The sequence below is a fragment of the Struthio camelus genome, chromosome 6, assembly GCF_040807025.1.
Source record: "Struthio camelus isolate bStrCam1 chromosome 6, bStrCam1.hap1, whole genome shotgun sequence".
Classification (NCBI taxonomy): Eukaryota; Metazoa; Chordata; class Aves; order Struthioniformes; family Struthionidae; genus Struthio; species Struthio camelus.
This window is the reverse complement of record NC_090947.1, coordinates 40,304,135-40,327,956: the sequence shown is the minus strand read 5'-3', so window position 1 is coordinate 40,327,956 and position 23,822 is coordinate 40,304,135. Positions and strand designations below refer to the sequence as shown.

The 23,822-nt window shown below is 34.2% G+C and overlaps 1 protein-coding gene across 2 annotated transcripts in view; it reads left to right on the top strand.

Moving 5' to 3' along the window:
- The window catches only part of LRP1B (LDL receptor related protein 1B), a 741,350-nt gene that overhangs the window by 661,747 nt on the left and 55,781 nt on the right, over positions 1 to 23,822 (top strand). For both annotated transcript variants that reach the window (XM_068949290.1, XM_068949291.1), the window contains 12 exons: positions 3,159 to 3,265; positions 3,898 to 4,027; positions 5,040 to 5,146; positions 6,053 to 6,185; positions 9,592 to 9,714; positions 10,966 to 11,088; positions 11,345 to 11,482; positions 12,061 to 12,195; positions 13,213 to 13,332; positions 15,507 to 15,748; positions 22,163 to 22,386; positions 22,651 to 22,757. In XM_068949290.1, coding sequence (XP_068805391.1) covers positions 3,159 to 3,265; positions 3,898 to 4,027; positions 5,040 to 5,146; positions 6,053 to 6,185; positions 9,592 to 9,714; positions 10,966 to 11,088; positions 11,345 to 11,482; positions 12,061 to 12,195; positions 13,213 to 13,332; positions 15,507 to 15,748; positions 22,163 to 22,386; positions 22,651 to 22,757 — 1,689 coding nt within the window. The remainder of the gene's footprint in view (positions 1 to 3,158; positions 3,266 to 3,897; positions 4,028 to 5,039; positions 5,147 to 6,052; positions 6,186 to 9,591; positions 9,715 to 10,965; positions 11,089 to 11,344; positions 11,483 to 12,060; positions 12,196 to 13,212; positions 13,333 to 15,506; positions 15,749 to 22,162; positions 22,387 to 22,650; positions 22,758 to 23,822) is intronic.

The window sequence follows — 23,822 nt, the reverse complement described above, 5'->3', positions numbered from 1 at the left end:
CGTATCTGCTGACTCTGATGCCTAGAAAAAAGATGTGTCCTATGTGCCTTAATTCTTTGGTGTACTCTGCTGCCAGATGCTGAGATGAATCAAGAGGTCAACTGGAGACCTCTTTGGAGAAAGTGCTCCTATCTCATGTTTGTGCTGCTGTTATTTGTTTTTCTGCATATGAAAAATATGCAGAATATGTATGTTCCACCTTCCCGTTTGCACAATTTTTTTTTAAGTGGGCTTTGTCACAGCTGTTACAAGACATAGAATTCTGAGTAAGAGTAAACATGTAGAAAAAATACAAACACGGGTAAAAAGTACAGTAAATTTGTAGCTCACATACTTTAAAAATGTATAGAAGTGCATGGATCATAGTATCCTAACAAAGTGCATGGATCATAGTATCCTAACAAAATCCTTCCAATTCGTGGCATATTGCAATATATATGCTCATTAAATGCAAATTGCACCTCAAATGTGAAATGATTTTAAATGTTTCCCATGAGATCCTGTTCTTGCTACCATTTAAGTTGATGACAAATTTGTCTGTTGGCTGTACAGAATATTTTCAGACTGAAAATTATCTTCTTTTGCATTTTAATATCCTATGTTTCAAATGAAATTCTTTCTAATCATTCAAAAATGGCTCCTCAGGAAGGAGTTTTGGTGTTTCTATAAAATAGAAGCTGAAAGATGCTGTCCTTTATTGGGTATACAGGGGTCTATTAATACTTATTCCTTTCACTAACGGTATGAGCACTGATGGGAAAGTACTCTACTGTGTTCGTATGTAAATCGCAGAGTTGTGTTCCAGCAGCAGAAATAGTTCTTGCAGACAGAGAAATGAGAAGTCAGTTCATTGTGTGCATTTTTCTAGAATCAAATCTCTGTTTATAAATAATTCATTAGTAGTATAGAAATAGTATTTGCTTATATTTTGCAAATCAGTATAGAAACCTGACAAATGTGTATTTGCATGTGAATTGCTTTTTCCACAAATTATTTCCTTTACATCATTTATCATATTTTCATCCTCCTCTTTATGGCCTGTTGAAGACAAAAGGAATCAAATGTCAGTGATCTGCAAACATTTATACAATGAGTTTTTGCTTTGAAAAAATTAAAGTATGTGTATATAATCTGAAGAATCCATATAAATGCTAACCTTTGATTTGCTTGAAAATAACATTGCTGGAGAACTGATGCAATTGCTGTATATCAGCCTTTATTATGACTTTCCTGCAATTTCCAAATGAAAAGCTGATCCTGCCTGAAAAATGAAATTCCTCTAAAAACTCTCAAATGGGCGTATTTTGACTTTTTTTCCCTGAAGTTTGTGTATATAAAAAAGAAATGTTCATGAAAGCTACCCCTTTCTTGAAGCAATTTTTGATTTCTAAAAATCAAAATATCCTATCTAAAAAACCTCTGCGTTCTACTTTACTATAGATCTGTGCAACTCACCTCTGGTAACTTTTCGTACTGATATTCACCGAATTCTTCCTTATTAGAAGCTTTTAATTTTGTATTTACTTTCTCTACTCACTGGGTTATGGTTTTCAAAAGAATTTATGCTTGAATCTTCCATACGTAGCTGAAGAACCCCTTGCTGGATGTGCCCAATCCATTAGCATTGCTTACCAGAGTCTGCTCTTAGACTCTCCTTTTTCAGTCTGTTTTAGTCATACTGTGACTGGTTTAGCCACTGAATTGTTTGCCGTTTGCCTGAATTCTTCCTATCTCTCTGTTGAAAAGGTCCTGCCAAATAATCCTTGCTCTTGATTTTACAATTTTTGTATATTTCAGCATCTGCTGTGATGGAAAGATCCTCTCAAATAATCCTTGTTTGCCTTTTCAGTCCTACTCTCACATGACTCTATAACTGTCAAAGACAAAATCGTATGGAGACTTGCTTAAATTCTGCTCAGTCACCACTGCTACTGTACCCTCGTTTAATCCAAGGTCCAACTCAGTCTTCATTCTCTCCAGTGTCTTTGGTCCCTCATCGTCAGGAGGAGGGGACATAATGTTCTGTGGGGAGAATCTCCCCCACTGCTCCCTCTTTCCGTTCTTTTGGTGGCAGCAACAGCAAAAGTGCGGGGCTTGTGCAAGTAGGGAAGTGAATAGGCTGGAACAACCAGTCCCACCTTCTCCACTGCTCTCTGCAGCCTGCTTCTCCTGTTTGCTTTCCCTGTACCTTAAATTAACTTCATGTCTACTCTTTCTCTTCAGTGTACACCTTTTGAAATGACTTCAGACCTCCCTACTGTGTTTCATTTCCTTCCACAGAATAGAAGAAAGTTTTAATTTATCACAAAATATCTGATTTACCTTCCAGCAGTTACTGTATCCTTCCCATCTGTAAGCTCCTTAGGTTCCTTTTTATCTAGCATCTCCCTTTTGGTTTCCCTGAAATGACTTGAAATTCCATCTTTGGCCTTACCTTTATTCCTCCTTTTCTATGTTTTCTAACATATTGACAGCAGTGTATGTTTTGTTTCTTTCCCCCCCCCGAAATCATACTGTCCGTTGGCTTTTGCAACTGACTGTATTCTTACTCTATTAAATCTGTAACCATTTTGTCAGTATTTAAGTTAGTGGATTATTCTCATGTTTTCTCCCATAGTTAATTTCTGGAAAACTGAATTATTTTCCTTGAAACTCCAAACCTTGTTCTTTAGGCACTCCATTTACCATGCCAACACTGTTCCTGTGAACGTTTAGCACTGGGGAAGCTAATTCTTGACATAAACATGTGCAAAAGGGTATGGGATATATACGGGTATACTGTGACTCGAAATCAAAGATCTGTTTAGTCCTAATTACATCCTTTATTATCAAATTTAATTTCTAGTCTGTGGTACTTATTGTACAAAAACCTACTAAAATAAATAACATTTATGTATCCAGCATCACTTACAGTTTTCAAAAGAAGTCTGAGAAAATTGAAGGTATTTGTGTGACTTTTATTATATATAAAGATGAAATTTAGTTATAAAATGTTATGAAACAAAATCCTGCAGTAGAAAACCCTTAAGATATTTAAGAGTTATTGATTTTGACTTTTTTATAATCATTCATTGATTTGGGGATTTTTATTTATATAAAAACTTTACATGGAAATGCTAATAAATCTAGGATTGCTACTTTTTCTTTTCTTTATTCAGAGCCTCAGACGTGCACTTTAAAAGACTTTCTCTGTGCAAACGGGGATTGTGTTTCAGCAAGATTCTGGTGTGATGGAGACTATGACTGTGCAGATGGCTCAGATGAGGTAGGCTTCTTTCAGGAAAAAATTTTCTCTAGCAAATTGGTAGCATTATATCGTTGGAGGATGGATTTCCCCCATTTAATGTTTTAACAAGCAATTATGGAATTCTATGCATGGATCTATATGTACATATATCTTTACTTTATCAAAACTAAAGCTATATTATTAATTATCCTTAAAGGAGAACATGCAAATAAAATGACTTATGGTTGCCTGTAGTCTAACTACTTCTTTTTGTCCTAGTCAAAAGCCCCTTCCCATCCTGGATATTTGGGAAACCGTTAGTTTATACATAAAAAATGTCGAATTGGGGGGGGGGGGGGAAAGGTATGTAGAGCCTGTTACATGTACAGCAGAAGCTCACTGAATATTTGCTTTGCTATTTTTCTGTTCTTGCCTCTCTCTTTTGTTCCTTCTTTCCTGCGAATGCTGCATCTCAGGTGTTTGCCACCTACTTAGAGGGTGCAAGCCACGTCGGATGGATCATATACGCAAACACATTTTACATCACAAGTTGTTAAAGTATTTCATAATATGACAAATTCTGGGCTCTAACTTCTCTGATTATTTGTATGTTTATTAACATTTACCTTATGCTCTTGATTTCATATATACATTTTTTTAAATTGTAACAGAGGTATTGTGAAACAGGCTGTTCAAGAGATCAGTTCCAGTGTTCCAATGGTCAGTGCATATCAGCCAAATGGAAATGCGATGGTCATGAAGACTGTAAGCTTGGAGATGATGAGAAAAATTGTGAACCAGGTATTGTTTAAGTAATGCTGAGAATACTTTTGTATGAATGCATGAATGAATGAAGCAAGGGATACAACAGAATGAAACAAAGAGAAAGCAAGTCAACAAACCAAGGTAACTTGTGCACTAGGAGTAGCAAGGGATGCAAAGAAATCTGAAATTGCTCATTCATTTGAATTTGTGCCTTTCTGCTGGAAAAACCTACTTATGTATTGCCATGGACTGTAAGGTTTGTTGTGGGGAATTATAATTTAACTATATTAAAATAGAATTCAGTAATGTATATCCAGCTTACAAAATTCTGTTCTGACAAAAGGAGTAAGTTTTGGCATATTACTAAATTGTCACTGGGGATTTTTTGCTTTGTGGTATTCATTATGCAAAGGTTTTCTCTAACGAATTATCTTTTCTGTTGTTACTGTTTCATTTCCTTTTTACCTTCTTGGAAAATGCACTTGTTTATATTTGCATGAATTTTGCCAAATTTTTTGCCAGCTGTATCTAGATCACTGCAGCTCAGAGAATTATGTGGAAAAACTCCCCTGATTTCCAGTGCAGTGGAAAAAAAAATTTCCATCTGTACTTTAAATGAAAATATGATTAATATATATTAATTTTATTGTAGCAATGTGTACTTGCCAAAGCTATGGTGTCTTATAAATTAAGTTTATTTAATTACAAGCATTTATGTAACTTTTGGGTTTACATTTTAAACATGTACTTTTACTCATATCAATATATGAATGTGTATAGTTAACACTATTACAAAGCCTAGGGAAAACAGAAGAAGAAATTTGTTAGTCATAAAAAACAAATATCCTTCCACTAGCATTGTATATTTTACTTAGAGCAAGAAAGTTCAGTTTTGCCAAATATTTAGTTGCAGTTTATGAAATTTAGGACAATTCTTGTCAGCTACAAATATATGTTTACTCATTAGCCTTAACTAGATGAAAGCATTAGATTATAAAGCAACTTATTTATAAATTGTCTTAATGCTAAAATATGTGTTTGTAATTAGCATCTCCAACGTGTTCTTCAAGTGAGTATGTATGTGCTAGTGGAGGCTGTATTTCGGCATCTTTGAAATGTAACGGAGAGTATGACTGTGCCGATGGATCTGATGAGGTAACCAATGAATTATTGTTGAAGTTGTGTACTGTTTGACATTAAGCTTTTTCATTAGCTTAGGAACTGTAAATAAAAGGTCAAGGATTTATTTTTTTCATCCGTTGAATACTGTCAGGTGACATAGCCTAATGACCCTGGTTCCCTGGCAGTTTACACTGCATTATATTTGGTAGCTCAATAGCCTTATTCTGGAGTGAACCAGTTTGTTTCCTCCAATTCAAAACCTGAGTGTGGTTTGGGGCAGGGATTTGCTTCAGGGGCCGCTCTATATTGGCTCTGTGGACAAGGCTGTGTCGCATTTGGCTCCCTCTGTTCTCCAGAGTCACCTAACATAATCCTCGCAGGCAGTGCACTCTCCGTGGGCCTTCATGCCATGCTCTCCTACAAATAGTATGGTTGGTATCCTTTTTAAAAAAAAAAAAAAAAAAAAGCCACCTTGGTGAACAACTTTAAGAAAAAAACAAAAAACAGAAGTTGTAGTTATTTCTGCAAGCTGTGATGCCGTTTAGAGTCTGAGCCAAATACTGCACAGTGCAGGTGAAGACAAACCACTCTGGATGATTCTGGTCCTATCTACAGGGGTATGAGCCAGTTTGCCCTAGCCTCCTGCCCAGGCTTGTTTCTCTTGGGGCAGTTGACTTTGGAAATGTAAATGTGGCCATTGTTCCCGTTGCTAATGCTAAGCAACATATGGAAATCATATGAGAACATACATAATGTGGTTACAATTCACTGGGACTTTGGTAACTATTTAAGTTACACTGTCCCTAGGCAGGGACAACTATGTTACATTAAATAGCTTGGGGAATGAAACAGTATTGGTAAATTACGTTGTATTTGTCTGTAAGTATGTTGTCATTGTTGTTGCTAATTGATATTTAGTTCACCTGTGTATTCACACAGATGGACTGTGTAACAGAATGTAAAGAAGATCAGTTTCGATGCAGAAACAAGGCGCACTGTATCCCTGTCCGATGGCTGTGTGATGGGATCCAGGACTGTGTGGATGGCAGCGATGAAGAAAACTGCGACCAAGGCAAGACACACTTTTCTTTAAAAGGCTTACCTTATTGTTTTTTCTGCATTAAAGCATATTGCAAGTTAGGGGTACCTCGAGTGTTTCGAGTGCTGAAATGAATGCCCTGTGACTTTTTTTGACAAAGAGAGTATTGCAGTTTCATAAATGGCTGGTTAAAGAAACAAAACTCATATTGTTTATAACTGACAACTCATTTCTCCTTTGCTTTACCTTTCCCAAGGACCAAAAGAGTTATGTGCTGTTACTGAAAGCATATAAGTCCAGTCAATTTACAATAATTTTATAGGTAACAGTAATTTACAAAGCTGTGCAATTTAATAACAAATTGCTAAATAAATAAGTTTAAGACCCAGTTTTCTGTCTAGTTCTGTGGAGATGAAATTTTACATCTAACCAGAACTTACAAGGTTTCATCTTGAATGCTTTGTCTCCTCGCAGGGCAGAACTACACCCATAGCATTGGTTGATTCATATCAGGCTAAACCTTGTGCTCAAACTTTCATACTTATGGTCAAGCTTCCAGATATGCTTTTGGGAAATACATCTATTAATCTAATTCTGATAGTGGCTGAACATTCAATAATCTTGAACTAATAAGATTTTTTCAATTGTGCATACACATATATTTACATACATATGCATGTGTGTGTATATATATGTATATGTTTATATATGTGTGTGTGTGTGCAATTAAACATCATTAAAGAAGTTACCCATAGTATTCCTCCTGAGGGTAAGACCATGCAAAAATTTTTAATATCTTTTTTTTTTTTTTTTTTTAAACTGAGCAGTTTCATCTACCAGGCAGAAGCATTGTTATGCTGCCCAAGATTCTTAGTAGGTGTAGTAATACAGTAATTGTGACAGAGAGAGAACTTCTCAGTCAAACAATTTAAAGCAGATTTTTTAAAAAGCAAAATTTTCCTCAGCAGTCTAACAGCTTTTTGTTTTTCTAGATTAATGATCTTGCATCTAGTAATCCTTTTTTATTTTTTTCAAGTGAGTCTCACTCTGTGGATTAGTCACCTGCAAAGCGTAATATACCTGTAACTTCAAAAGCATAATGCAGTACAGTAATTGGTAATAATAACTGGAGAAGATATGAGCAACTGCTGAGTAAAATATCCTTCCCTTATTTTGTCTTAAATCTGTTAAACAGTACTTACAACTAGATAAAAAGAAAAGTTAAATGGGGTGATTTTACATTTGAAGTAGAGATCAGAAAATGAAGAAAGCTGGAAGAATAGTGCAAAGATGTTTAGGTATAAAAGGAAAAACACCATATTTGGAAGTATTGAAGACTGAATCCTTTTAAGAATATTGAAAAAATCAATGACACTTTAAAAGTTTAGAAGACAACTTTTAGTGTTTTTGAAAACTGCCTTTTAAAATATCTAGACTGTATTTCTTTAAAACCAATGAAGGGTAAATAAGTAGTAACACTTTTATGTTATCTGAAGCCCACTTTATTCTTTGGATGGCATAATGGCGCTTCTGTGAACTACAGATTGCTTATAATAAGAAGCCCTTTGCCTAGTTGGTTGTTGCTGTAATACTTTGTATTTATGTTACGATTACGAGTTTTGTTACAGAAATCTATTCTATAAAAGAATTATGACAGGCACAGCAATCTCATAGAACAAATGCCAGTTTATCTCACTGCTACTTTAGAAAAACTAATTTTTTCCTCATTAGAAATACAGCAAACACAAATGGAGTTTTATTCTAAAGCATTCTAAAACAATCCTTGTAGTATTTATTTGTAGCCCAGTGTGCATATTTAAAAAAAAAAAAAAATAGCCTTTTAAAACCTTATTGTACAATTAGAATTACAGTTTTAATGTGATTACAGTCTTATTTATATTCATGTCTTTCCATTTTGAATTGCATATATTTTTCCTCTAATGGAAATACTTCAATTGAATATTTGAATTATATTCTTTTGAATTGTATGTGTTGAATTTGAATATTTGAAATAATCAAATTGTATATATTTGAACTGTATATATTTGTCCTGTAATGATAATAAATAATTTAATATTTCACTTAATGCTCTTAAGTTTTATTTGCAATAGGAGTGAATCATATTCAGTAATGTAATGTGAACATTACATCCTATTGCATGCTGGTTATTTCATGTAAATTAATATTCTGGAAAAAATGTAAACCTGTTCTGAACTCTTTATACTGAAAGAAAGCCTTCTATTGGTTTCAGTGGCTTGTGAGTAGGGCAGTGAATGAATAAGCAAAAGTTGCTGGAGCTTAATCTAATTACTGGGACATGTTTAATGCACCGAGGTAAGCCATAGTGGGACTTCTCATGCTATCACGTAAAATTTTAGTGTTTCCTTCTCTGCAGGTGCTCAGTTTCATTTCTCTTATACTCTGCTCCTCTCAGGAAACTTTCAGAATCCATACCAGAAAACTATATAGAAAATGAATTTTCAAGAAGTTGTCATAACTTAATTGATGGGGAGTGGTAAAATCTAGTCATAATTTTGACAAAAAAAGCTTTCTTACTGCTACAGTAAGATACTTGAACCAAACTTAAACCAATTTTTAAAGCTTGAATGCTCTATCTTAAACATTTTCTCTCATCCATTCAACTTTTTGAGATGTTTCACTCAATACTGAAATTGCATGGAAGAATTTATTCTTGATGCATTCTGTGCTCGATAAAAATCCTAATAAGGACTAACAGAAATTACAAAAAGGAAGAGGTCATCTAGTTTGTCTGCTCTCTCCCAGCATGGCCAGATCTTCTCTTACAGCAGAGGTTGGTGGGGACATTGAAAGCTTGGTTAAGCCCAGTGCACCTCAGGAGAAGAAAAAAGCGCTAGCTCATGGAGAAGGGATTGAGGTCACTTTGTCCCTTCTGAAGACGATGTGCTTCAGAGAGACTGCGAGCAGGAATAGGTGGAGCATCATAAACCTGAAGTGGCTTTTCGCAGATTTAACCCTGTTTCTGTGTTGTTCTAGTTTGTACCATTCTCTGATAGTACAAAATATGGATGTAGCCAAACATTTCTTACCTGAAAGGCAGCTTCACCAAAGGAAGCTTTAAGACGGTAAGGTAGTTTAAGTATCTCCTGGCTAAATGCAAGGGGAACATGCCTAGCTAGTGAGTTTTTAATGTCTTTCCTTGGTAATTGCCAGGCCAGTTAGGGAATTAGGCCAAAGAGCAAATTCTTAGCTAGCAGAAAGTGAGAAAAGTGTTTGGTTAAGGAACAGATTTTTAAATGAGTATTTTTCTCTCTCTTCAACCCTTTCATTTGAGATTGGTTCATTTAGTTATTCTGTATGTTTCATTCACTGAGGACAGTGTGTGGTAAATAGTTGTACTGATTTTCTTTTGTCTTTCTGCTTTCCTGTTTTTCCTCTTGTCTTCTGTCCATCCTTCCAGGGGGAAATATATGTAGAGCTGATGAATTTTTGTGCAACAATTCCCTCTGCAAACTACATTTGTGGGTCTGTGATGGAGAGGATGACTGTGGCGATAACTCTGATGAAGCTGCTGAAATGTGTGGTATGACACCAAATTTTTCAGTGCTTTTTGTTTAGTAAAGCAAGTAAGCAATTTAGAAACAATATGTAACATCTATGAAAGGACATACAGTTCTAAGTTTTTCTCAGTTGACTTTTAAAAGATTAGCTTGAAATAAAGGCAACAAGCAGAATAATTTTCTATAAATGCAAAGTTTATGTTATATTGTTACCTGTCCCAGTGAAAACTTACAGAATGAGGAAATGGATGTAATTTTGTTCCCTTTTTCTTAGTAGAGCTTGTTCATGTTCTTTGCTTCATTTGAAATTACAGAGAAGACCTCAGATAATAAAAGATTTATTTTTGTGCCTCTGTTAGTTACGTTTATCTGGTAGATGTATACATACCTATTCTGAGAACAACAGTTCTGTAATAGACATTTTGCTAGGTACATTATTACACTGCACACAAATGACTTGTAATACATACTCTATTAAAAGAATTCTAAGATAGCAAAGCTTTAGAAATAGGAAAGTCTTTTTTGTGAAAATACATAAAACAAAATGCATTGTCTGTTGGATAGTAGACTTCCTCTACAATCACAATTACTTGTCAAATAATATAGCACCACCTTATGACACTGTACACATGCAGAAATTTTACCCTAATGTAAAATTAAAATTCCCAGAGTTCTAATAAAAAATACTTCTTAGGTTTTGTATTATATATTCATAATGAACTCGGGCAGATTTTTCACAAAACTCATGCTGAGAATATTCTTTACAGCTATACTTAACTTTACAGCTATAATTAAAATTCTTTTGAACAACAGTCTATGCCTTTATTGATGCGAATAGTTGGTGAGCATATCCAGTTTAATGTAATTTTCTATTGTTATTGCTGTTAGTATAATTTCAGATAGATTTGTAAAAAATCTATTTTTTTGTAGCAAATGCACAGATGGGAAAAAGTTAATTCTACGTTGAAATGTTGAGCATCGTTAAATTCCCTACCTCCTTTGTTTTATTTATGTTGCATTTACTCATTCTCGAAAACAAGTAGTATTAACCTTATCACATGAGAAATTCATTCTATAAATGAAAAGCTTATACTGTAAATGTTGTTCAAGTGTTCCTTCTTTAGGTACCAGAATGTGTAAAATCAAGTACCAGTCCTATGTCGCGTTGTACCACTTCCTTTCTATGCTTGCTTTTTGCAATGGTAGGCAGACATTAGAGGGTTTAAGCGTACTGTCTGGGTACTAGCTGATTTTCTTTGTTTGTTTTAATACAGTAAAGTTTCCATGCCCTCCTACAAGACCATACAGATGTAGAAACAACAGGGTTTGTCTGCACCCTGAACAGATTTGCAATGAGGTTGATGACTGTGGTGATAACTCAGATGAAGATCACTGCGGTAAGTGGTATTACCTTTCAAGACATTCAGATCAAAGAAAACAATTTGAAGGCAAACTGTATTACGGAAGTCTGCTTATCTTTCAGTAAAGCTTGACTGGAGGTTAGTAGATCCGAGTTTAAAACTGAAAGAAATTAAGTTTGAGATAATTCTCAGGTGCTTAATGGTTCAGGGTCATTCTCATTTGTATGGGTAAATAATGTAAATATTCTAAATACTGACTTATTTTTGTTACTGTTTATTTGTAATTATTTAGATAAAATCACATATAAAGCAAGACCTTGTAAAAAAGATGAGTTTACCTGTAATGATAAGAAATGTATTCCAATGGAGCTACAGTGTGATTGGTTTGATGACTGTGGAGATGGTTCAGATGAGCAAGACTGCAAAATAAGTGAGTTTGGTTGACATGCTATATTTTCATGATTGTAGCAGAAAAGAAATAATAAAATGAGACTTTCTTCCATGAAGAACCGCTCAAGAAAACAGAAATATAATATGAAGATAACATCTGCACTATATCTAAGCAGATATACCAGACATTTTATTTAAAATATAATATAAAGAAAATTTAAAAAATTAACTAAAGAATGCAATGTTCATTCTTTTGACATACCACAAGAGCAAGGCTAAATTTATAGCAATTCAGGTTGTGGTATTTTTTTAGAGTAGTTCTTGAGTTATTGAAGTAGTTCAGGTTTAAACTGGTTGCATTTTGTTTCCCATCTGCAGCATGATAATTTTATGTTATTAAACAGATCTTCTGAAATAAAGAATATTAATTAAATAATATCTACACGCATATGTAGATAAATACTGTAGTGTCATATATTGTCTAAAATTGAATATGATGCTGTTTTAACAGAATCAAAAATAAATTTGCCAGGCTTTTTGTTGTTCTTTTAGATATCATTTTTAGCAGTTTAAAGAACTCTATTCGCATTTTTTTAAGATATTTTTGTTTATGTTTAGGTGTCACTGAATATACATGTGATGATAATGTGAATCCTTGCGGAGATGATGCATACTGTAATCAAACAGAGACATCCCTATTGTGTCAGTGTAAACCTGGATTTCAGAGAAACGAAGGGAATAGACAATGTGAAGGTACACACCTTTTCCATCATTGCTCACTGTAAAGTATTAAAAGTCATCTGGGTGGTCAATTTTCTATGTAAGATAAGAGGCTACATTTTTTCCCCAGAGTAAAAACTATTTCATAGCTATGGGGTTAAGAAATGAAGATAACTGAAAAGAGGATGTAGAGGATATAGATTTATGCATTTTACCTGGAGATGTTATCAACGATGGGAAAGTCAAAAGATCCAGGTCCGAGCCTTGAGTGATTTTGTAATTTAATGTGTAAATGGATGATTTAAGATCTAGTAGAATATTTAACTGAGCAATTAGAGTTGGCATAGACTACGTAAATGAGAGCATTTTGAGGTGCTTAAAAAGAACAAAGACCTGTAAAACTGAAAGTCAAAATGTAAATAAATAGGTTGAAAGTAAAATACCATAGAAAAGTCAGTCTTAATATGCATGGTGCCACCCTGGCCTGAAACCTGATGTAGTTATTACAAAGAGTTGGTCAGAAAGATCAGATAAAATCTACCTTCCAAAGAACCTTCCTGTTTGTGAATTCATTTTTCACTAGTGAGCAGTAACTTGCAGAAAAAGTGCAGAAGACTTCAGTGGGACTGTCAAAGTGAATAAATGCTTGCATATGAAAGCTTCTTTATTTGGCTTTCAAGAAAAAGGTATACGCAGAAGATTTTCCAGTAGGAGGTGATCATGTAGTTTTGACTTTGACAGAGATAGATACGTTGGAGAAAATTATAACAGATATTTTCATTCTCAAAATTGACTTCAAGCTCTAATGTTAATAGAGTGGTATAGGAAGGATGGAGAAATAATACAAAAATAATTTTTTGAGGTACGTTGATTGCAGCACAAATAGTGTCAGTGATAATGGCAGAAAAAGGTTTCCTAATACTGTTGCAAATAAAAATGCTTACGAGTTCTTTTTTTTCCTTCTGCATTGCTTCATGATGTTCAGAACACATTAAATAACAATGTATTAAACTACAGATATATAAACTTTGATTTTTTTTTTCCTCATAGATATCAATGAGTGTATGGTGTTTGGTGCTTGCTCCCAGCACTGCAATAATGTTAAAGGGTCATACAAATGCATATGTGAGAAAAATTATAAGGAGAGGAATAACAGTTGCATAGCGAAAGGTAAGGCTATACAAATCAAAATAGATGGATAATATTAAATTATTTAGTTTGTTACTTACGTAGTTGGTAACACTAACGTCTGTTGCATTTATAATTCATTTTAGATATATATTTCTTAAATAGTACATAAAAATAATTCTTAAAATCGTTCAGATATATTTTTCATTTGGGTAAGCAATAAATTCTTATCACTTCCATGTAAATGAGCATACTTAATGTGTGAGTCCATTATATGCGGGTGTTCCACTTTTTTTTTTTTTTCAAACTGCAGCTTCCTCCTTTTACATTTAGGTATATACAGAGACGAAGAACAGAGATTGTATATTACCAAACATGTAAGCATTCTGGTGAAGGTTTAGAATCTTGCGGAAAGGAATGAATTCTTTCATAGAAACATTATTTTAAATACTTCAGGAATAAAGTATTTGGAGTTAAGACAGTTTGCTTGGTCTTGTTGAGAAATCTTAGACAAGCTGTTTATGCTGAATTTGTCTAAGTATAATCACTTAAGATTAGGTATCTAGTATAAATCGGCTGCCTAGACCAGGTTCCAGTGAAGGTAAAGAGATATGCACGCTTACATGGCATTTCTCCCTTTAATAAGACAGATTTATTGCACAAAATAGAGGTAAGTTAAGTCTGGGTATTACATAACTTTTAAAGTCATTTTACAAATAAAACAAGCAGTAATCCAGCTGCTTCAGTAAAATTAACATCATTTTTATTGGCCTATGGCTGAATAACTGAAAGTATGATCATAGCATCTTACCTGCAATTTAGTGAGGCAAATTTGACTTACATCCACCTTTTGAGTCTTCAACTAGGAACCAATGTTGAAGTTGCAAGATGTGATTCTGTGTACATCTCTGTGTGTATATGGTGCACACCTAGGAGCAGTAGCTGAGTTTTACTTCCAGTAAATACATGTTGTGGACGTACAATCGTAGAATCATAATAGATTGCCTCACGTTCATCCCGGTTCTTCCTTGTTTGTAGCACCCTAGTCAATAATGTTGGTGCACCCATAGTGGGTAGCTGTATGGTGATAGATAGCTTACATACTTTTCCACATTCTCTTGAAGCAAACTTGTCGCTACATACTTTTCCACATTCTCTTGAAGCAAACTTGTCGCAGGAAGATGATATTCATGCATTACTAGCAATTTCCTCTACACATAACATGAATTCCATCAGCATTTAGCATCACTGTGTACTGCTGGAGAAGCAGTCAGTTCAAGACATAGGAGCAAACTCCCATCACAATACAGTTAATGGTTCCTCGTTTCCCTCATTAGTCTTTGTGTTAAAGGAACTCCTTTTTGTTGTATATAGCAGCAGTGAGGGAAAAAATGACTTTGGATATTTTATCTGCATAAGGGAAGTATATATTGGATGGACTTTTATTATAAGTTGAGTCTCTATAGATAAATGTGATATAATCTGGACATATAAAAAATTACAGGTGCTTCCTAATGTACCCAACAAGTGTGCAATTTTCTCAGAACTTTGGAAATACCTATCAGGATTATCTTATGAATACCCTATTTGTGCAGCCTGTATGCGGATAACTAGTATCACAGGTATCCATAAACCGTGGCTATCTGAAGAGCTGGAATTTAAGGCATTAGTGCACATGTTCTGTAGCAGCCCTGGTCCAGTTATGATCCTGTTGCAGTCAGTTTCAAAACTTCGCAGTGTTCACTGAAGATAGCATCATCTACTTCTCATTTTCAGAATGATTTAAAATAGTGCTTGTGATCGTTTTTGGATTCCTGTAATACATACATTTAAGGAGCATTTAGACACACATGTATATAAAAATGTGTAGTGTGTTATATGTATTTTTAATGCCCAATAATCCTTACTCTTTGTATTTTGCTTAAATTATTTAAATTCTTAAATTTCTACTCAATAACATTCTACTCAATATATACAGTCTCAGGTATCACAGTGTGAATGTGAAGGGCATTGACATCCCATATTGATATCAAAGGAAGAAGTTGCAGTTCTTATCCAGCATGTGACTGTTTCTGCATTCTTGAACAAAAAATAAACAAGTAATTTCAGTATAAGAAATTATATCGGATAAACTCCAAAAGCTACATAAATAAAAAATAGTGTGTGTGTATTAGTTGACATTTACCTTATTTTTGTTTCATTGTAATAATCCCTAGGCTCTGAAGATCAAGTTCTCTATGTTGCTAATGACACTGATATCCTGGGTTTTACATATCCATTCAACTACAGTGATGTTCATCAACAAATATCACATATTGAACATAATTCAAGGATAACTGGAATGGATGCATATTATCAAGAGAACATGATTATTTGGAGCACTCAGTTTAATCCAGGAGGGATTTTCTACAGAAGACTTCATGACAGAGAGAGAAGGCAAAGTAATAGTGGCTTGATAGTAAGTAATCAAAGCCAAAGATTACATGATAAAAATTTCTTTTGATTTACTTTTCTGCTCTGATTGTGCATAATAGCATGTACTGATTTTTAAATTAAAATCTCTACCTGATAATGATTTTATTCAAATAGTATGTGTATCAAATTAAATTACTAATGCCTTTCCATTCAAAACACTGAGAGACTTGGCCAAGTCTTTAAGAGAACACAAGTATAGTATATAAAAATTTTTCTGCAAAGAAACAGCAAATATGTTAGATGGCTGGAGAGAATGAGTACCATAAAGATTTTTTTTACAGACAAAAGAAGAGAGGATATAATAAGCATATATAAACAACTCATGGTTTAAAGAAAGCCATGAATTTAAAATGCTTGGAAAACATAAAATATAGCTAGTCAGGCCAAAGGCAGCTTGATTTGCTACTGAATTTCCACAGAGACCCTGCAAAAAATATTAGCAAGGCTGTGAAAAATACTTAAAAGTGAAAAAACTGTTTATTCCTTTAGCTGTTTAACTGCATATCTTCTTTTGTATAGAAAAAAAAGCTTGCTATTTGTGAATGGGCATATTGCTGAAGTCACTGTGCACTTTGCAACAGAAATGTGGAGTTTTTTTCATAACCTAGGTTAATTTCAAGTGGTCTTACATGAAAGCAAAGTAAGTGAAGACTGAGATTCGTTTTACTTAATCCATTTATACAGAATTGTTGAGGAAATACTAGTGCTGATCTGAAGATAACAATGTGATCTTTACATCTGTGTTCTTCATAAGTACTGTAAGTTTAGATTATTTGACTATGTATTAAATGTGATGGCGGAGGAGCATTACTAAATTTTTATAGCAGGCTATTTCCTTAAAATTAGAAGGATTAACAGGACAGAGCTTATATTATGTGAATGCTTCTCTATATCCGGCAGAAAATACAGCAGCAGCAACAGTAGACTGATCTTTCATCTGTCAGTCAGCTCTTACACACCTGAAACCACTTCTAAGTATCTTTCTTCCAAGGATATTTCCTTGGCAAATGAATGACATTCCTGACCTTTGATGCTAGCAGGGCAGAAAGCCTGAGGGATGTAGACTCCAGTGGGCACTGAAGGTATCTTGCATCTGTGATGGCATATGCATGGGAAAAGTGGGTAAAGAACACCGCTTCCATCTGCCAAGCACAAGGGAATATAGGTTTTGTTGACAGAAAATATGTGCAAAGTAGATCTAAAAAATAGAAATGTGTTTGTAGCATTTCTAATGTTCAGGTATGTCGTTTGAATTTTGGGGAAAGATTCTTTGAAAACCTACATATGGACTGAAGATATGGAGTAATTCTAATTTTTCGTTTATATATGGCAGATACCTGTGTCTAAGAAATCATCCTAGACACCTCTCTATATCAGATTCCTGATGTAAAGAAGATAACTTTTACAAGTCTCCAGTTTGCTGAAGTTAACTTCATATATTCTATTTTCTCTGTGTTTGTTTTGTGATTAATACCAGATGCCTTCTGCACAGATAAGTCTAGTCTGCTATCCTAGAACCTCTCTAATGAATCTGTACTTTCTTATGGGTCCATAAAATTGATCATAAGCTGCCTTGAGTCATACTCCGTGGGTTGACATTTACATGATGGATGGGACATTGTCTCCCTGTTTAGATTAATAAAGATAAAATCTGAATTAATATTACTTTTGAGGGTTTGAAAATTATTTTTATCTTCTAGTGTCTCTTTTTTGCCGTTAAGCCAGAATACTTTCTAGTCACTTACTCTCCATTCAAGATTATTGAAACATAGCTTAGCTGTTCCCAGTGTTGCACGAAAAAATTCTTTATACACCATTTTCCCCCAACTCTTTAGTGCAGGTAAATGCTCATGAAGATACTTGTTCTGAGCCATACAAGGCTTTTGCAAATCTATATTAGGAAAATGTTCAGACTGAGTTTAGCTGAATATATCTTAGACACATTTCATTTATGTTTATGAAGCATTTGTTTCTCACTGTGTTAACCCATTCAGATTGTTTTTTCAATATCATCTCATTAATACTCAAATATTGCTTTATATATATTTTATATACATATATACATATGTACAGCCTTATGTAACCAATCTGTGGGTTGGTTAGTTTTCCAGTGCTGTTTTAATACAGTCACTTAGATTTGATTTTGAAAAGCCTGTCTATTCCTTGATTTAAATCAAGTTTTTTAGTGGCTAAGTTTTCAAAGGTTATGTTGTAACTTTTATATCTAGACTTTGATATGTAAATCAGGACAGTAGACTTGAGCAAACTCACCTGCATTTTCAGGTAATTACATTAATGCAAAAATCTATCTCAACTGAAATTACTCCATGGAATTAGCACATCAAGAGCTTTTCACAGAGAATAGCTTTAAGTATCTCTTATATTTTTCTGGAAGAAGGAGTTTAAGCTTGATACAAATTGAAGCATTAAGGGAAACAGTAAATATCAACTCTCTAGAGTTTATTGACAGATGCAGAAGAGGATGCATTCTTATCCAATTAAGATTATATAAATGAATTGGTGATAACTGGTGCCACTGTTTACTGGCATAATCCTCTGAGAGAGGGTATGTATGTTATCTGTGGTGAATATTCAACACAGAGTGACTTGCCACTTAAACTCAAGTGCTCATTTTCATGGAGGAGGACACAAAGCTGAACATTAAAATACTTGCATCATATAATAGGAAGAAAAATATAGGTTTTGTAATGTATTCAGTATATTAGCAGCTTGCTCCAGGCCCACTGTTCTGAGAGCTTAACAAGGGCCCTTAACCACTCATGTGGTACATTCACGTACATGCTCCCAGCTTCTGTCCCAGGGCTCAGGAGAATTCAGTGCATTGCTGTAAATGGAAACAGTTTCTAGAATGTTTTTTCTAAACACACCTTTTGCAAATTATGAGAAACCAGTACTTCTCATTTACAAAAATATGATGAGGTTTTGTCATTGAAAGTCTTGCCTTATAAAAGATTACCAAACGCCTGCGAGCTGTTACCAAACTTAGCTAAAACAGATCATCACTTATATCTGTTTTTAATACAAACTATATTAAGTCAGCAACATAGTATTTAAGTAATATAGCAGGCATTTATAAAATGGTAAGGTTTGGTTTCCAATCTTTTCCAGGTTACTCTCACAAATATTTTCAGTCACTCCACTGTTTTGTTTTGGAATATAACTGCTGCAAGCATTTTTGATCCATGGAGTACTAATTATGCAAAAGATGTTTTCCAAGGACAAATAGATTCTATTTTTAAGCATTTCCTGCCCAGATCCATGCTTTTAGGTGTTTGGGTACATACCATGGTTTCATTATTATGGAACTGCTTTACAAATGCCTGCTAATGATAGCAGATATTCATGCTCAAAGAGTATTTAAGGAACAACTTTACTGTTCTTTTCAGCCATTAGCTGAATTAAACAGTATTCTTGCAACATATTTTCTCCTTCTTTCTTTTAGTTGCACTTATCAACAAAATGTTTTTAGTAAACTTAAAGGTTTAAGCTCTCTATCAATGTTGTTTGATATCCTACTTAAGACACCCTCTCTGTCTGGAATCAGAGATGAGGTTTATAAATGGTCCTGCTTCTGTAATACTAACAATGGCTTGGTGAACTGCTTGCACATACACATGCTGCTCATCTGTTGAGGAAATTTTCCTTTTATGCGAGTAAAAGCCTAAGTGTTTTCAAGTGTTATATGTTCTCATTTCTTTTCATTGTTCTAATAATATATTATTAGGTACTCTATTATGAATATTTATTAGATAACTACAAATTATTGTCATAATTTATTCTGCAGGATGGCCATACAGAAAATATCTGCAAAGGTAATAGAGAAAATACTGCTTCAGATGTGCTTATGTTGTTAATTAGATTCATAATGTAGCCTTCGTGGGCTAAGCTGCTAAGCATCACAAGGTAGTGGGTTTGTTCCAGCTCTACGTATAACACGCTTTTTAGGTGAAATTCAGCTTTAGGGACTAACGATTGTTCTTTAATCTACCATCATACCAAAATGGTTTCCAAAGTCCAGTTGCTACCATACTTTTTTTTAATTCTTTACCTGTAAAAGAGGTTTTACAACTGGCAGCAGTTGATCAAAAGCAATCAAGCTGACTTTTCTGTAGTTGTGTAGAAACTACCATATTACAAGAGGTGATTAGGCTTCAAAACTCAAGTTCTCTAATAAGTTGTAGTAATTTATATTTAGCATCCCAGTGGACTAAAGGGACTACAGAAAACTTTCAGATGATTTTCATCCTTTTTCTTTATGCAAAATCGTTCTTTAAAATTTAACATAGTCCAAATAAGCCATTAGGTAACAGCTCATGTAAGTCGGTACTTTTCCTAGACAATGTAGAAAGATATATAAGACATCAGAAATATGATCTAGTGAGGTTGAAACTTAATCAGCATATCTGATCATTAAAGGGCAGTAGCATCAGTTAGTGTTTTTTATTTTCTCTTTTTAATCTCTTACAACAGGTGGCTGCTTTTCATTTCTTCAGGTTATCTCCTTGTTCATTTGAACTTTAATCTGAGCCCCACCGTTGCTAGAATTTCGCTTCTACTGTGTGGATGAGAAGAGTGAGGAAGGGTCACTGTTAGTAGGCTATGCAGCTTTGTTCCAAGGTCTTCCTTTGCGTCATCTGCCTCTGCTACCAGCTTTCTGGGAACTATCCCTCACACTGCATGATTCCTTACCTCATGTGCTTGCTAGGTTGAAAAAAATCAGTCTTACTGTAAACAATGGGTTCTTGAGCTGTCCAAAGGAAAGGCAGGGAACTCTGCTGTCCTTAATAGCTGTTTTCCTTTCTGAAGAAACCGGTTTCAGTCTTATAGTCCAGTTCTTCGAGGTAAACCGTTAACTCTGTACAGTTCCTGAGGTAGTAACTGCAGAGCTCCTGCTCTGAGAGGCGGCTTGAAACAGATCAGATGCCTGAATATAATCCAAAATTAAAAGAAGTTTAGAGTATGAAATATAATGAAGTTTATCAGCAAACACCCACATTTTAAGGAGTCTTAATTTTACTTTAAATTGTTTGAGCTGTGGATAACTTAAAAAAGAAGAGCCAGAATATTGCATGCAAGGACCATATTTCTTGATAAAAATAGTTTGGTTTAATTATGTTTCTGGACGCATAGGCTGCCAGTAGCACAAAGATCTGTGATACATTATTTTTTGTTAACTTAAAAGAAAAAACCTAGCACCTATTTTTAACAGAAATACTCTTTTGTAAATGCAGTTTGCTGCTTTAATACTCATCTAAATAGAAAGTCATCATTCTGTATATCTTTTAGAACATGCATTCTATGACCTTTTTGTAGGTTTAAAGGTTTATGAACAATAAATTTGCCCTTGCAGTCCTATTATTTCTCCTAGAGATTGAAATGACCTTTATTTTGTGCTGGGGAAAAAAAAAAATCTACAAACATATTTCTGGTATTAGGGAACTCTGATACCTGAGAAAAATAGATTATTTGGGGATTTTGTGTCCTGGTTTTATTTTCATAGTTTAGTAGTGTTCCATTACTGCATTTGTCAAAAATCAGACATTTTTATACATAATTTAGTTAGATGTCGTTATATGTAAACAGGCAAACAGTTGTGTACTCCCTTAGCTCTTGCAAAGCTTGAAGTTTTCATTGTATGCTTTCTTCATGTAAAGAATTAGTTGGGTAGTCCTATTTGAAATGGTATATTCCTTTTTGCAGCATTTTTTGTAAACTTTAGAGTAACTTTTTAATACACATTTCTACTAAGTGTAAAGATTTAATCAGTCCAGTTTTTTACAAATGAGGGTAAGTATTCTGCTAACTCCAATTTTAGTTGATGGAGGAACATAGTAAGAGTTAACAGCAAGGAAAGAGAAATAGTTTTCTAAATGCAGTGATTTTACTTATCCTTGGCAGACTCCTGAGCAGCCATACCTCAGGGTGGTCTCGAGGACTGTTTTCAGTGAGTCTTATCTCACAAGGGCTTATGCTTGTAGAACATAGTTCTGTAGAGTATAATAGCTGTGTAATCTCAATTCTTCCTTCTTCTGTCCTTTAGGATCACAGTATGTTGCATTTGTCTGCCTCAGTATCAATAGTTCAAGTAGTTAATGTGTTAGTGCCATTTTCTTAATAATTCAAGTAGCCTTAGACTTGAGAAAAGTTGTTTTGAACCACTGAATTTGTTCTTCTACATTGGATAGAACGGTGACCAGATCACTTAGAGCTTATCACCTAAATATCACCTAAACTCCGCCTGGGTGGAGTTTGTGTCTTTCCAATGCAGTATTTTCAAATATTTCATCATCTGTGTTAAAGGTATCAGTTATTTGCCAAACTGTGACCTGTTAAAGATCATCTCCATACATCTAACTTTAAAATCTGTTCCTTTTAGTGTCCAGAATTCAAAAGACCTAGGGACATTGCTGTTGACTGGGTTACTGGAAATATTTACTGGACTGATCATTCCAGAATGCATTGGTTCAGCTACTATACAACTCATTGGACAAGTCTGAGATACTCCATCAATGTAGGGCAGTTGAACGGACCTAACTGTACAAGACTCCTTACAAGTATGGCAGGAGAACCATATGCAATTGCTGTAAATCCTAAAAAGGGGTATGTATGTTCTGACATTATTCTTTTTTTGGTGATTTAAACCCAAATGCAGCATAAAGTATGACAAATGATGTGTACAAATGCCTAAAACTTGGCCAAGACATTTTCTTAATCTTTCTGTTCATTTTACCTTTATGTGAAACAGGGTTGATTATGTCCTGTTTTTAGGTCAATTGAGAAGCTTACAGTCATTTAATGTCAATAAGGTGTTTTGAGGTTCTGTATAGACTCATAACTTACGTAACTTATGTTTAATAATTTTAGGATGATGTACTGGACTGTTATTGGGGACCGCTCTCACATAGAAGAATCATCTATGGATGGTACTTTGAGAAGGATATTGGTTCAAAAGAATTTGCAAAGACCTACAGGTACACATCATTTCCATTTTCCTTGTTACATGGCATGTGGTAACTTGTCACAAATATCTTGGCTGAATTCCAGTTTTTCGGTTTCCAGAAAATTGGATGCAAAATTGTTTATATTCTGGTTATCCATATTCAGTTACCAATTAAAATTATTAATTGTCTTTTCAAATGGTATATCTTAACCTGACTTTTATGTAACAAATGATTGTAATGACTATTATGTATCAAAGCTTGAAATGATGATTTTACAAGACAGTATCAAAGTACTTTATATAATCAGTGAAAATATGATTTGTTCAGTACCCTTAAAAAGGAAAATCAATTAACGGAACAGGCTGTGCAAGAGAGAATTTCACAAATTCGTGTCACAATATTGCATTTTTTGATGCCTACTGTCTGAAAACACTTTTAGAGCATCCTTTTGTACTTTTCTTCCTTTGCTTCATCATAGAAAGTGAATGTCTGTGGAGTCTTTTGATTTTTTTGTCATATATTTCACTCAAATACATTCTCTTTGTGGAGATAATGCAAAAGAGAGACTTCAAGCCATTCTTTACCTGTGGCTTTAGTATTTCCTCCCAAGTGAAACCTTCCTACTCCTGATTAGATGAAGTTCGAGATTTTACTGAACCTCTGTATTCCACTGCTCTTAAATTTGTTCCTGAATATGACTTCTCCATTTCAAGTAAGAGAGAGTGAGAGTTTGAGCATTTTGGTTTGATTTTACAGGGTTTGCATAAATATGACTATCACAATAGTGATAAGTGCTTTTTTATTTTGTATTATCTCTGATACTATGAAAGATACATTAAGAATGTTATTTATTTATTATGTGCTATTTAAATATTCGTATTAAAATGTGGAGAATAATTCAAAGCTGGAGCTTGGTAAGTGTTCCTAAAACTTGCAGGTTACATATGCTATATATCATACAGAGTTGACACATTGTGATTATCTTTTAGGAGAACTGATTCTTTTCACCTGTATGTCTGAATACTAGTGTTTCATTTAAAGACTTTCAAATGGAGTTGCAAATATAAACATATTTCACTGCTCTATGTATCACAC